At 49.5% G+C, this 13,270-nt stretch overlaps 1 protein-coding gene across 7 annotated transcripts in view; it reads left to right on the forward strand.

The window, feature by feature from the left end:
- LOC116955741 (rho GTPase-activating protein 7-like) overlaps nt 1-13,270 on the forward strand; it is a 212,098-nt gene that overhangs the window by 160,729 nt on the left and 38,099 nt on the right. The window contains exon 1 of one of the 7 annotated variants that reach the window (XM_032977012.2): nt 3,567-3,900. The exons of the other annotated variants lie outside the window; for them this stretch is intronic. Coding sequence (XP_032832903.2) covers nt 3,828-3,900 — 73 coding nt within the window. The 5' untranslated portion in view covers nt 3,567-3,827. Of the gene's footprint in view, nt 1-3,566; nt 3,901-13,270 lie in introns of those variants that run through there. 7 annotated transcript variants of the gene reach the window in all.

Genomic DNA, 13,270 nt, shown 5'->3' on the forward strand with positions numbered 1-13,270 from the left:
GTGTGCGAGTGCAGTGTGTGTGAGTGCAGCAGTGTGTGTGTGCAGCAGTGTGTGAGTGCAGTGTGTGTGCAGCAGCGTGTGTGAGTGCAGTGTGTGTTAGTGCAGCAGGGCGTGTGTGTGAGTGCAGCAGTGTGTGAGTGCAGTGTTGGTGCAGCAGTGTGTGTGTGTAGAGACGAAAGTAAAAAAGCGTTTCGGCCACATTCCTAACCCGGGCCCCGACTCCGAAAGGAGTTTGATCATCACAACATGCCTCTGCCGGCCGCTCCACTGTCCCACGTTGCGTGGCGGGGGGAGTGTTTGTGTCACTCTCTATGGGAGGGAGTGTGTGGGTTCGGGTTGGGGGGGAAATCCCATAAATGACTTTGCGCCATTCGTTTCTTTAAGTTCGTTTCTTTTTTATTATTATTTTACACGCTTTCTATTAACTCACTCTGTCTGTCGTTGTCTTTGTTGTATCCTCAAATCTTGTAGCTCAATTTTAACCCACTTCCCAATGTGGTATCGACTGCAAACTTGGTATACTTACGTGATACTGATGACAATACTATATTCTATCATTAAAAATATAAAAAACTTAGTTTTTTTTATATGTTAGATGTTTCGGCTTGGGTCTAATTGTCCACGGTCAACTGACGTTGGCTGTAATTGCCCAACGCCCCTTACGTCGTGGCAAGCTTCGGGGCCACTCCCTGGAGTCGTGGAGTTCTGCCATTACTAGTAGGGTACATTTCATTAAAGCGTGGTTTAAAAACAAAGTTTGTTTTGAATGTAACTTTATTTTTTTTGCAAAAACGAGCGCGCGTTACGAAAGCCGGCGCGCTACCGAGGGGCTGGGAAGCTGCGATGTTTGATCTTCCATCACGCAAAGATAAAGACAAAGATCCCCCATGTAGACTTAACAGACGGCAGGAGCAAGTGCTGTTAGCGAGTAGCACCTATGAAGGCCGGCACGGCACACGAGGGGATGGGTGGCCAACACCACGCCCGGCCGCCTTTGTCTCCCCAGTGGCAATGTTTACACACCGCACCAGGTACTAATTTGAGGCCGAGTCGGCCAAGGGAAATGCCCAGGACCGGTTCAGATAATCGCCACCGGTGTTGGCCGCGAACGGGAATCGAACCCGGGTCGCCAGGTTCGTAGTGCAGCGCGCTAACCGCTACACTACCGCTCCCATGACACACACACAGAGACACATCAACAACCGCCATTCGCCACTTAGTGGCGGTGACGTCACCACGACGCTTGTGCCAGGCTATGTGCACCTTGAGGCCACGTGAAGTGTCGAACGCCCTCTGGCAGGAGGTCACAGGGCAGACCCAAGTGCCACGGGTCGACTGACTGATATGACTGACTGATGCACCACCTGTGCCCCCTACTGTGCCAACCTGTTGTGCTTTAGCCACCCGGCGCTCCGCTCGTTGTTGTGAGCGTCGCTCCTCCGCCCTCCGTTGTTGTTGGAGGGCGACTGCCTCCAACTGCCCAGTAGCGTCCTTCACGAGCCTCCTCCACAGAGGCCGATCTTGACACCGCTGGTACCAGTCATCGGCAAGTCCACTCAGCTCCACGTCCTCCTGTACCACATCACTCCATCTCTTCTCTAGCCCGTGCCGCGCCCGTTTAGCCCCCTCGATCCGGCCGAACAAAAGCTGTTTCGGCATGCGGTGGCTGGGCATGCGGGCTACATGACCCAGCCAACGCAGCCTTGCCTGCCGGAGGAGCTCACCGATGGGACCTTGCCCAGATCTTTCAAGGATTTGTGAGCTCCTCACACAATCCAGCCTGGTTAAACCCAGGATGGATCGTAGGCAGGCTAGCCTAAATGTTTCTAACCGGCGAAGATGTTCCATTAAGGGGGTCCACGTTTCGCAAGCGTAGAGAAGGGAGGGAATGACCGTGGCCGAGAAGACCTGAAGCTTAGTGTGGAGCGACAGACCAGGTAGCTTCCACACAGCGTTACGCAACCAATGAAAAGATATGGGAAACTCTCCACTCTCTCCACAACTGCCCCATCACCGATTGGGAGTTGTGGGGGTGGAGTGTCCGATGGTACAAAATACCCAGGCAGGTGCTTAGTTTTGGTGGGGCTGATGGTAAGGCCCCATCTCTTAGTGGCACGCTCCAGTCTCAGCAGCAGCGTCTCCAACTCCTCCTCTGAATGAGCAGCTATTACCAAATCATCGGCATACATAACGTGGTTGAGCAATAGGGAGCCATCCCTTGACCGCACCTGGGCATCGATCAACCTCCCATTATATCTGTACCAAATGGAGATTCCCCCGGTATAGCTATTGAAGGCTTCACGAACTACGTGGTCAAAATAGATGTTAAATAATGTGGGAGCCAGAGGACATCCCTGTCGCACCCCAAGGTGTACAGGGAATGGCTCTGACTCCCAGCCACGTAGTTTACCTGGGCCCGCTCACCATCATGAAGGTCCTTAATGATCGTGAGCAGAGGGTCAGGTACTCCAAAAGCACAAAGAACAACCCAGAGCCCAGGCCTGCTGATGGTATCATAGGCCTTGACCAGGTCAATAAAGCAGAGATGTAGGTCTTGTTGGAATTCCCTACACCTCTGCTGTAGCAGACGGACAGAAAATATGGCATCTGTGCAGGACCGCCCTTTCCTGAAACCGCATTGGGGCTCCGCAAGCCTCTCCTCAGCGTGCCTGGCAAGGCGATTTTGAATAATCCTTGCCAGGACCTTTCCCGGGACACTGAAGAGTGAGATTCCCCTGTAGTTGTTACAGTCTGTGCGGGCCCCCTTCTTAAAGAGCGGGACCACCACACACACACAGACAAACACACACAGACACACATACAGACAAACACACAGACACACACGGAGACAAACACACGTAGCCCACAAACCACACCCCCTCACCGACGGTCCCGAGTTGGACTCGTCCCTTCCCCGGCCAGTGCAGGGCGAGGGGAAGAGGGAGGGCCGAGGAGAAGAGGGAGGGGCGAGAGGAGGGGCGAGGGGAAGAGGGAGGGGCGAGGGGAGGGGCGAGGGGAAGAGGGAGGGGCGAGGGGAGGGGCGAGGGGAAGAGGGAGGGGCGAGGGGGGTGGCGAATGGAGTCGCCGTCAATTGGCCGCTCGCGTTTGGCGGCCCTGGTGGAGTGAGCGGAGCTTCCAAGCGGGACCCGCCGGGCCCAGAAGACAGATCGCAGCCACCCCCCAGCCACCCCCAACCACCCCCAGCCACCCCCAGCCACCAGCCACCCCCAGCCACCCCCAGCCACCAGCCACCCCCAGCCGACAGATCGCAGCCACCCCCAGCCACCCCCAACCACCCCCAGCCACCCCCAGCCACCAGCCACCCCCAGCCACCCCCAGCCACCCCCAGCCACCAGCCACCCCCAGCCGACAGATCGCAGCCACCCCCAGCCACCCCCAACCACCCCCAGCCACCCCCAGCCACCCCCAACCACCCCCAGCCACCAGCCACCAGCCACCCCCAGCCACCCCCAGCCACCCCCAACCACCCCCAGCCACCCCCAACCACCCCCAGCCACCCCCAGCCACCCCCAACCACCCCCAGCCACCAGCCACCAGCCACCCCCAACCACCCCCAGCCACCCCAGCCGACAGATCGCAGCTACCCCCAGCCACCCCCAGCCAGCGCCGTGCGAGTGATCGCTCGACCCCGGGGGGCTGACGGACGGACGCGAGGGACGGGGGGGGGCAAGCTGGGTACTGCCGCAAGCGGGGACTTGTGGGAGTCTCTGGGATGCGTTGATGGCGCGTGGCGGCGTCGTCGTCGAGGAGGAGGAGGAGGAGGGACCCCCCCCCTGACCCCCCCCCTGACCCCCCCCCTGCCCCCCATGTGGGCTCCCGACCTGCTGCGGCCCGCGCCGCTGGCGTGCTTCTGCGTGCATCGCTGCGTCCTCGGGCAAGGTGGGGGGGGGGGGCGTCGTGATAATAAGTCGTCATTGTCATAATAGTCATTGTCATAATAGTCATTGTCATAATAGTCATTGTCATAATAGTAATTATCATAATAGTCATTGTCATAATAGTCATTGTCATAATAGTCATTGTCATAATAGTCATTGTCATAATAGTCATTGTCATAATAGACATTGTCATAATAGTCGTCATTGTCATAATAGTCATTGTCATAATAGTCATTGTCATAATAGTCATTGTCATAATAGTCATTGTCATAATAGTCATTGTCATAATAGTCATTGTCATAATAGTCATTGTCATAATAGTCATTGTCATAATAGTCATTGTCATAATAGTCATTGTCATAATAGTCATTGTCATAATAGTCATTGTCATAATAGTCATAATAGTCATTGTCATAATAGTCATTGTCATAATAATAGTCATTGTCATAATAGTCATTGTCATAATAGTCATTGTCATAATAGTCATTGTCATAGTAGTCATTGTCATAATAGTCATTGTCATAATAGTCATTGTCATAATAGTCATTGTCATTGTCATAATTGTCATTGTCATAATTGTCATTGTCATAATAGTCATTGTCATAATAGTCATTGTCATAATAGTCATTGTCATAATTGCCATTGTCGTAATAGTCATTGTCAATAGTCATTGTCATAATAGTCATTGTCATAATAATCATTGTAATAATAGTCATTGTCATAATAGTCATTGTCATAATAGTCATTGTCATAATAGTCATTGTCATAATAGTCATTGTCATAATAGTCATTGTCATAATAGTCATTGTCATAATAGTCATTGTCATAATAGTCATTGTCATAATAGTCATTGTCATAATAGTCATTGTCATTGTCATAATTGTCATTGTCATAATAGTCATTGTCATAATAGTCATTGTCATTATAGTCATTGTCATAATAGTCATTGTCATAATAGTCATTGTCATAATAGTCGTCATTGTCATAATAGTCATTGTCATAATAGTCGCCATTGTCATAATAGTCGTCATTGTCATAATAGTCGTCATTGTCATAATAGTCATTGTCATAATAGTCTTTGTCATAATAGTCGTAATTGTCATAATAGACATCATTGTCATAATAGTCGTCATTGTCATAATAGTCATTGTCATAATAGTCATTGTCATAATAGTCATTGTCATATTAGTCATTGTCATAATAGTCGTCATTGTCATAATAGTCATTGTCATAATAGTCATTGTCATAATAGTCATTGTCATAATAGTCATTGTCATAGTCGTCATTGTCATAATAGTCATTGTCATAATAGTCATTGTCATAATAGTCGTCATTGTCATAATAGTCATTGTCATAATAGTCATTGTCATAATAGTCGTCATTGTCATAATAGTCATCATTGTCATAATAGTCGTCATTGTCATAATAGTCATCATTGTCATAATAGTCATTGTCATAATAGTCATTATCATAATAGTCGTCATTGTCATAATAGTCATTGTCATAATAGTCATTGTCATAATCATCATCATCGTCATCATCCCTCCGAGGTCGATAGAGTGGGTACCGCTTTGTCGGAAAGTTTAAACAGGGGGTTGTCCCATGCATATACGCGCCCCCGCCATAGTAACGTGGAACTTCCACCACTGGCTCATGACCGCGAGGTGAGCGAGCACCGTTGCTTCAGCGGTCGTGTGGGCAAGCCGTGGGGGTGGGGGTCGAGTTTGCTCCGGGCACCGGACTGGCACCCGCCATGGGAATGTGGAATTTCTGACGTTGGCTCAGGGCGCGTGCCTGCGAGTTGCTCCAACCCAATCGCTTGTTTGTTTTTAAATCTCTGATTGGACCGTACCGTGCGTCAGCGCAGCAAATCGATGATTGCGTGGCTGTGAACCCCTTATCAGTGCCGAACCTATTATATTTATCTGTACAAGAATACAGGTTAATCGTATGCGACTATACACTACGATACACTACACTATACACTACATTATTATACACTACATTACTATACACTACGATACACTACATTACGATACACTACTATACACTACATTACTATTCACTACTATACACTACTATACACTACACTACTATACACTACATTACTATACACTCATTACTATACACTACTATACACTACACTACTATACACTACATTACTATACACTACATTACTATACACTACTATACACTACATTACTATACACTACTATACACTACACTATACACGACACTACTATACACTACATTACTATACACTACATTACTATACACTACACTACTATACACTACTATACACTACACTACTATACACTACACTACTATACATTACTATACACTACTATACACTACACTACTATACATTACTATACACTACACTACTATACACTCCACTACTATACACTACATTACTATACACTACTATACACTACATTACTATACACTACGCTATACACTACACTACTATACACTACACTATACACTACACTACTATACACTACACTATACACTACTATACACTACATTACTATACACTACATTACTATACACTACACTAATATACACTACACTATACACTACACTACTATACATTATATTACTATACGCTTTACTACTATACACTACACTATACACTACACTATACACTACACTATACACTACACTACTATACATTATATTACTATACGCTTTACTACTATACACTACACTATACACTACACTATACACTACATTACTATACACTACACTATACACTACACTATTATACACTACACACTACACTACTATACACTACACTACTATACACTACACTATACACTACACTATTATAAACTACACTACTATACACTACACTACTATACACTACTATACACTACACTATACACTACACTATACACTACACTACTACATACCTGTGAACGCCTTATCAGTGCCTACCTTATTCCAGTTAGGCGCTGAGAAACACAAATGGACACGGGGTATCTTCTGCCCTTACTGAAACGGCTGTACGACGTATGGAACTGAAAACGCAATTTCCCTGCACAAGAATGTGGCGTAAACCTTCTGGAGTAGTGGACACGGCGCGTGACTGACTGCGGGGTGGCCACGGCTCTGGCGCACAGCACCAGACACGTGTGCAGCAGGGCACGTGCGTGTGTGTGTGCACCAGGGCACGTGCGTATATGTGTGTGCAGCAGGGCACGTGCGTGTGTGTGTGCACCAGGGCACGTGCGTATGTGTGTGTGCACCAGGGCACGTGCGTATATGTGTGTGTGCAGCAGGGCACGTGCGCATGGATGTGCAGCAGGGCGCGTGCGTGTGCAGCAGGGCGAATGATTTCGCTTGGCGATCTCTTCATGCGAAGCTGATCACGAGACGACGAACGCCACCCACGCTCGCCGAGGGCGGAGCGTGGGTGGCGTTCGTGGTTGAGCGCGCACCGCCCTACGAACCCCGGCCACCCGAGTTCGATGCCACGACCAAATCTCAAGTTGTAGAATGCGTTAACCGGTTCTGGGCCTCCCCAAGGTCGACGCGGCCATACGCGAGCACCTGGTGAGGTGTGTATGAAACATTGGGCACTGGGTAGACAAATGCGGCCGGGCGTGGTGTGTTGGCCACCAATCCCCTTGTGCGTCTTCATCGGTGCTGCTCGCTAACAGCACTTGCCCCAACAGTCTGTTACAAGCTATACGGAGGATCTTTGTCTTTGCGCCTTCATAGCTGCTACTGCCTCACAGCACTTGCCCCGACAATTTATAAAGGCTACACGGGGGGGGGGGGGGAGATAATTTGTCTCTGTGTAAATTGCCCTTTGGTATTTGTATGTACGTGTGTATCTACACAACACGTACGTGTGTATCTACACAACACGTACGTGTGTATCTACACAAGGCGTACGTGTGCGTACGGGCTGCGGTGTGTGAACACCGTCACCGGGGAGACGAGGCCAGCCGGGCCTGGGTAGCGGCCACACCTCCTGTGCCATTTTAACCTGAACATGTGAACATGTTCTCACAAACAGCACTGGCCCCAACAGCCCGTGTAAGCTGTTTGCAGGATCAGCGTCCTTCCTCTACGCTCTTAATTATCGACCGTATTGTGCACGCGTGGAGCTTTTACTGGCTGGGTGGGAGGCTGACAGTGCAGTGGTGACGCCAGCACCTCACAGCAACACAAGGACCTGGGTTCGACTCCCGACCCGGGCGCGTGTCTGTGTGGAGTTTATAATGTTGTCTCTCACTCCGGGTTGTCCGCTTTCCTCCCCCCATCGCTAACAACAACAAAAGCACAGGCAGAGTGTAACCTGCGTTGGCCAAGATATCCCAATGCTGAGGAATGGCCTAGACAATTGCTCCGTTTGCCATCACGCACAGCAGCAGCAGCAGCAACGTGGCCCAAAAAACACGTGGCAGCGACACCTCAAAACTAAATTTTGATTTAAAGCTTTCGTGACTGCAGTAATTCATATTCTTAGTTCTTTCGGTAAAGTCACGTTGAAGGGAAACAACAACTAAGAATACCTCAAAACTAGTCTTGAGGCTCCGCGTGGGGTTTCTGGGTAAATAAGTGGAACGGTTCTGGCCGTCCGACCCCAGGAGAGGCAGTTCCAGAACCTTTCTCGAAAGGAATAAATATCGATGAAATACCGTGCTATTTTTTTCAAATCGCAAGTTGGTTGAGAACCAAAGCTGTCAACCCATACAGTTTACCCCGTAGTCTTGTACAGGGAAATTGAGTTTTCAGGTTCATACAGTGTACAGCCGTTTCAATAAGGGCAAAACAAAAAAAATGTCTATTTGTTTGTGTTTCTCCATTGTGATGGAACTTTTGGATGAACATTGAGATTTATAAGGGCACGGGGTGACCAATGAGGTCTGAAATGGTCTGTAATAAAGTAGAGCACTGATAAGGGGTTGACAGCTATGGACACATCATGTAAATGCTGGAGTGATACTGAAATTACATTGTGTGTGAGAGATTGCGTAAATGCTGGAGTGATATTGAAATCACATTGTGTGTGAGAGATTGTGTAAGTGCTGGAGTGATATTGAAATCACATTTTGCGTGAGAGATTGTGTAAATTCTGGAGTGATTTTGAAATCACATTGTGTGTCAGAGATGGTGTAAATGCTGGAGTGATATTGAAATCACATTGTGCATGAGAGGTTGTGTAAATGCTGGAGTGATATTGAAATCACATTGTGTGTGAGAGATTGTGTAAATGCTGGAGTGATATTGAAATCACATTGTGTGTCAGAGATGGTGTGAATGCTGGAGTGATATTGAAATCACATTGTGCGTGAGAGGTTGTGTAAATGCTGGAGTGATATTGAAATCACATTGTGTGTCAGAGATGGTGTAAATGCTGGAGTGATATTGAAATCACATTGTGCTTGAGAGGTTGTGTAAATGCTGGAGTGATATTGAAATCACATTGTGTGTGAGAGATTGTGTAAATGCTGGAGTGATACTGAAATCACATTGTGTGTGAGAGATAGTGTAAATGCTGGAGTGATATTGAAATCACATTGTGTGTGAGAGTTTGTGTAAATGCTGGAGTGATATTGAAATCACATTGTGTTTGAGAGATTGTGTAAATGCTGGAGTGATATTGAAATCATATTGTGTGTGAGAGATTGTGTAAATGCTGGAGTGATATTGAAATCACATTGTGTGTGAGAGATTGTGTAAATGCTGGAGTGATATTGAAATCACATTGTGTGTGAGAGTTTGTGTAAATGCTGGAGTGATGTTGAAGTCACATTGCGTGTCAGAGATTGTGTAAATGCTGGAGTGATATTGAAATTACATTGTGTGTGAGAGATTGTGTAAATGCTGGAGTGATATTGAAATCACATTGCGTGTCAGAGATGGTGTAAATGCTGGAGTGATATTGAAATCACGTTGTGTGTGAGAGATTGTGTAAATGCTGGAGTGATATTGAAATCACATTGCGTGTGAGAGATTGTGTAAATGCTGGAGTGATATTGAAATCACATTGTGTGTGAGAGATTGTGTAATTGAAGCAATTGGCGGGACCCCGGGGTCCCATCACTGCCCCGGGGTGGGAAAAACCGCGTAGCGACACGAGTCTTGCCTTACCGACAACAAAATTAGTGTCAATCGATTGGCCTCGGCGAGAGCTTCTCGGGGCACTAAGTTTCGTAAAAAGTTGAAAAATTACATAAACACGTTAAATTCACTGCCTGGGGGGCGGGCTCGCCTTGGCGAAGAAGCTGAGGATCGACGGCTGACCGGAGGGCGTCGTCGCCGCACGCGACTGCGACGGATGCCCCCCGAACTTGCGTTTGGCCGGTGGGGTGGCGCCCATCGTGTCGATCGCCGCCTGCTGGCGCTTGTTGGCGCGAGTCTGGGTGGGCGGCGCGTTGCTGTCGAGATCACATAGTGGGGCGGACTGAAAAATAATAATTATTGACCTGATTTTTGCGGGACCCCAGGGTCCCGCCAAATGATTCTACATCTGGAGTGATATTGAAATCACATTGCGTGTCAGAGATTGTGTAAATGCTGGAGTGATATTGAAATCGCATTGCGTGTCAGAGATTGTGTAAATGCTGGAGTGATATTGAAATCACATTGCGTGTCAGAGATTGTGTAAATGCTGGAGTGATATTGAAATCGCATTGCGTGTCAGAGATTGTGTAAATGCTGGAGTGATATTGAAATCACATTGCGTGTCAGAGATTGTGTAAATGCTGGAGTGAGAAGTCAGTCTGAGACACGCGGCGCCTCCGTTTTGTGCGAGCCGATTCCACAGTTTAGGTGACCGCGGTGTTTTTGACCTACACATATCTAAATAATAAGGCGTCCATACAAAATGTAAATTGCTTTAAAGGAGCGAATTAATTTATGCCGATTTTGATACAGGCATGCACCGTCGCCGGATCTGAGTAGGTGTGCGACATGTGGTATTGATTGGACAACGGGAAGTAGACTACAATTTGATTACAAGATTTGACCACGAGAAACAGAGGAATCAAGTTAAGTAAAACCGTTGAATAAAGTTACATCTTCATATATTGCTGCCTCCCCCCCGCCCCCCACCGTTTTTCCCTCATGACCAAAAAGCCAAGGGCTAGATTTGCTAAAATGGGACCTTTTTGCCAGTACGATTTCTTGCAAAAGGTTTCTGTTTTGTGTTTGGACATCTGTACACAACTCCTGTTCTATTGCCAGAAAGGGTAAAACCTCTTATTATTATTTGTTTGATACTTTGTTAGATTTGCTCTCCCTCTACGCGTTGTACATGATAGTGTGAATGTTCACCCTGTAACTGTAACAACAATTATTATGATTACGGTGCAAGTCGGCATGAGGGTGTCCTTGCGCGCTCGTTCCGCGTCCTGCTAGGCCCCTGCCTTTTTGTGTTTGCGGCGTTGCTGGAACTGCTTTGCCGGTCCGCATCGCGTAACGTCGTGTAACGTCGCTTAACGTCGCGTAACGTCGCGTGACGGTGTCTAACGTTGGCTAACGTCGCGTAACGTCACGTGACATCGCCGCTGCATCGCGACGCGCCCGTGTAGCGCGTGTGGTGTCCCTCCTGCGTGGACGTCCCCACCACCCGCCTTGTCTCCCGCGAGCATCTGCTGCTCGTTCATTCCTCGGCGCTCGCGGCCGGAGTGATAAGAAGAGGTCTGAGCGGGTCGCGCGGTTTGAAGCGACACAAAAGGCCACGTGCGGGGGGGGGGGGGCGGCTGTGCGTGTGGGGAGCTGAGAAGCAAACGATGAGGGCGGTACGAGCGCAGAGGCGCCGGAGAGAGAGCCGGAGGTGTTGGGGGGGGGGAGAGAGGGGGTGAGTGCAAGGTCTGTGTCAAGTTCTCCGGGCCGCACCTCTGCTCTCTAACCCGCGAGCTCTTCACGAGGCGCTCCGATTGGGTGTGGTGGGACACTGTGGCCCGCGCCGGGTGGACACGAGGAGACGTTCGCTTGAAATTATGCAACCGAGTCTCGGCCGCGCGAGTGGATGCACGGTGGCGAGGAAATGTTAACTACCTCGCCTGGTATACAGGAGGCCGTGGGCTCGATCCTGACCCTGACTATGCCTGCTGTATATTTGGAGTCTGCGTGTCTCTCTCTCTCTCTCATCATCATCACGGTGGCTAGGAGATGTTAACTACCTCGCCTGGTATACAGGAGGCCGTGGGCTCGATCCTGACCCTGTCTATGCCTGCTGTATATTTGGAGTCTGCGTATCTCTCTCTCCCTGTGATCGCGTGGGTTTTTCTCCAGGTCCTCTGTTAGAATCCACATCACGCGTTTCGAGTATTTGGCTGCTGTACATTTCCACGTGGTGATGACGATGATGATGAAGCCACTTAGTTGGGCCATCATTTGCGATCAGGTCGCTTCAGAAATAAAGCTACGTAACAGCTCGGTGGGCTTTACATGGTAAAATAAAAAAAATATATAGTTTAATTTTAAAGCGTTAGTTTAAGCAGGAGATAAGACGCGTGAAACGACATCGCTCCTTTCGCAAAGGGCGACGTGAGTTTTGCACGGAGCCCCGCAGCCCCGAGAGACGGCTCCACTCGCCACCACCGCAAGAAAAAATCGAACCGCGGCTACCGTATGATTCGCAGCAATTAATTTTCTCGGCTTATGAAGCCCGTCGTCATTGTCGCCATCGGCCACGTCTGTCCACTGCTGGATGAAGGCCTCGCTCCCCCACCACGCCGTCGCCACGCGTCACGGTCCGTCGCCGCCGACCGCGGTTTTCCTCGCGCCGAGAACGCGACGAGATAAATACACGCGGACACGACGCCTCCCTCGCACGTGCACGAGAAGAATTAAGCAAAAAAAAACCTCTCGGCGGTTTACTCAACCCGTCGACCGTACAGTGGCCCTCTGGGAGCGCGCGATTTCAGCGCCGTTGGTACGACGCTCCCGACCGGTCGTCGGCTCCCGAACGCTCCTGCCCCGGCCGGACGCTGCCGCCCGTTGAACCGCCGGACCTTCGACCGTTTTCGACGGCCTTCCGGAGATGGGACGGAAGAAACGCGCTCGTTAGGGGATGGAGGGGGGGGGTGGGAGGGGCTCTGAGCACGGACGCGCCGAACGGGGCGGTCCGCCAATTTTTGTCCTCGCGGTTTTTGTCGTCGTCGTCGTCGTCGTCGCTTCGATGCCCGCGCCGTTCGTTCTCGTCGAGCGCCCGCGGATCCCGCGGCACGTCCAAGCCGGCGGTCGGCCGCGTTGCGTGGCCCCGCGCCGAGTGGGACGCGGCTTGGGCTTAGTATAGCGAGAAACGCAGTCACCCCCTCCCCCACCCCTTTCTCGACCCCCGCCCCCCCCCCCCCACCTCCGCGTGAAAGACGTTCTCGACTGTAAAACTATGAAACCGTGTTCGT

Source organism: Petromyzon marinus, chromosome 61 (genome assembly GCF_048934315.1).
Source record: "Petromyzon marinus isolate PM22_M1 ecotype Great Lakes invasive population chromosome 61, UKy_Petmar_22M1.pri1.0, whole genome shotgun sequence".
Taxonomy (NCBI): Eukaryota; Metazoa; Chordata; class Hyperoartia; order Petromyzontiformes; family Petromyzontidae; genus Petromyzon; species Petromyzon marinus.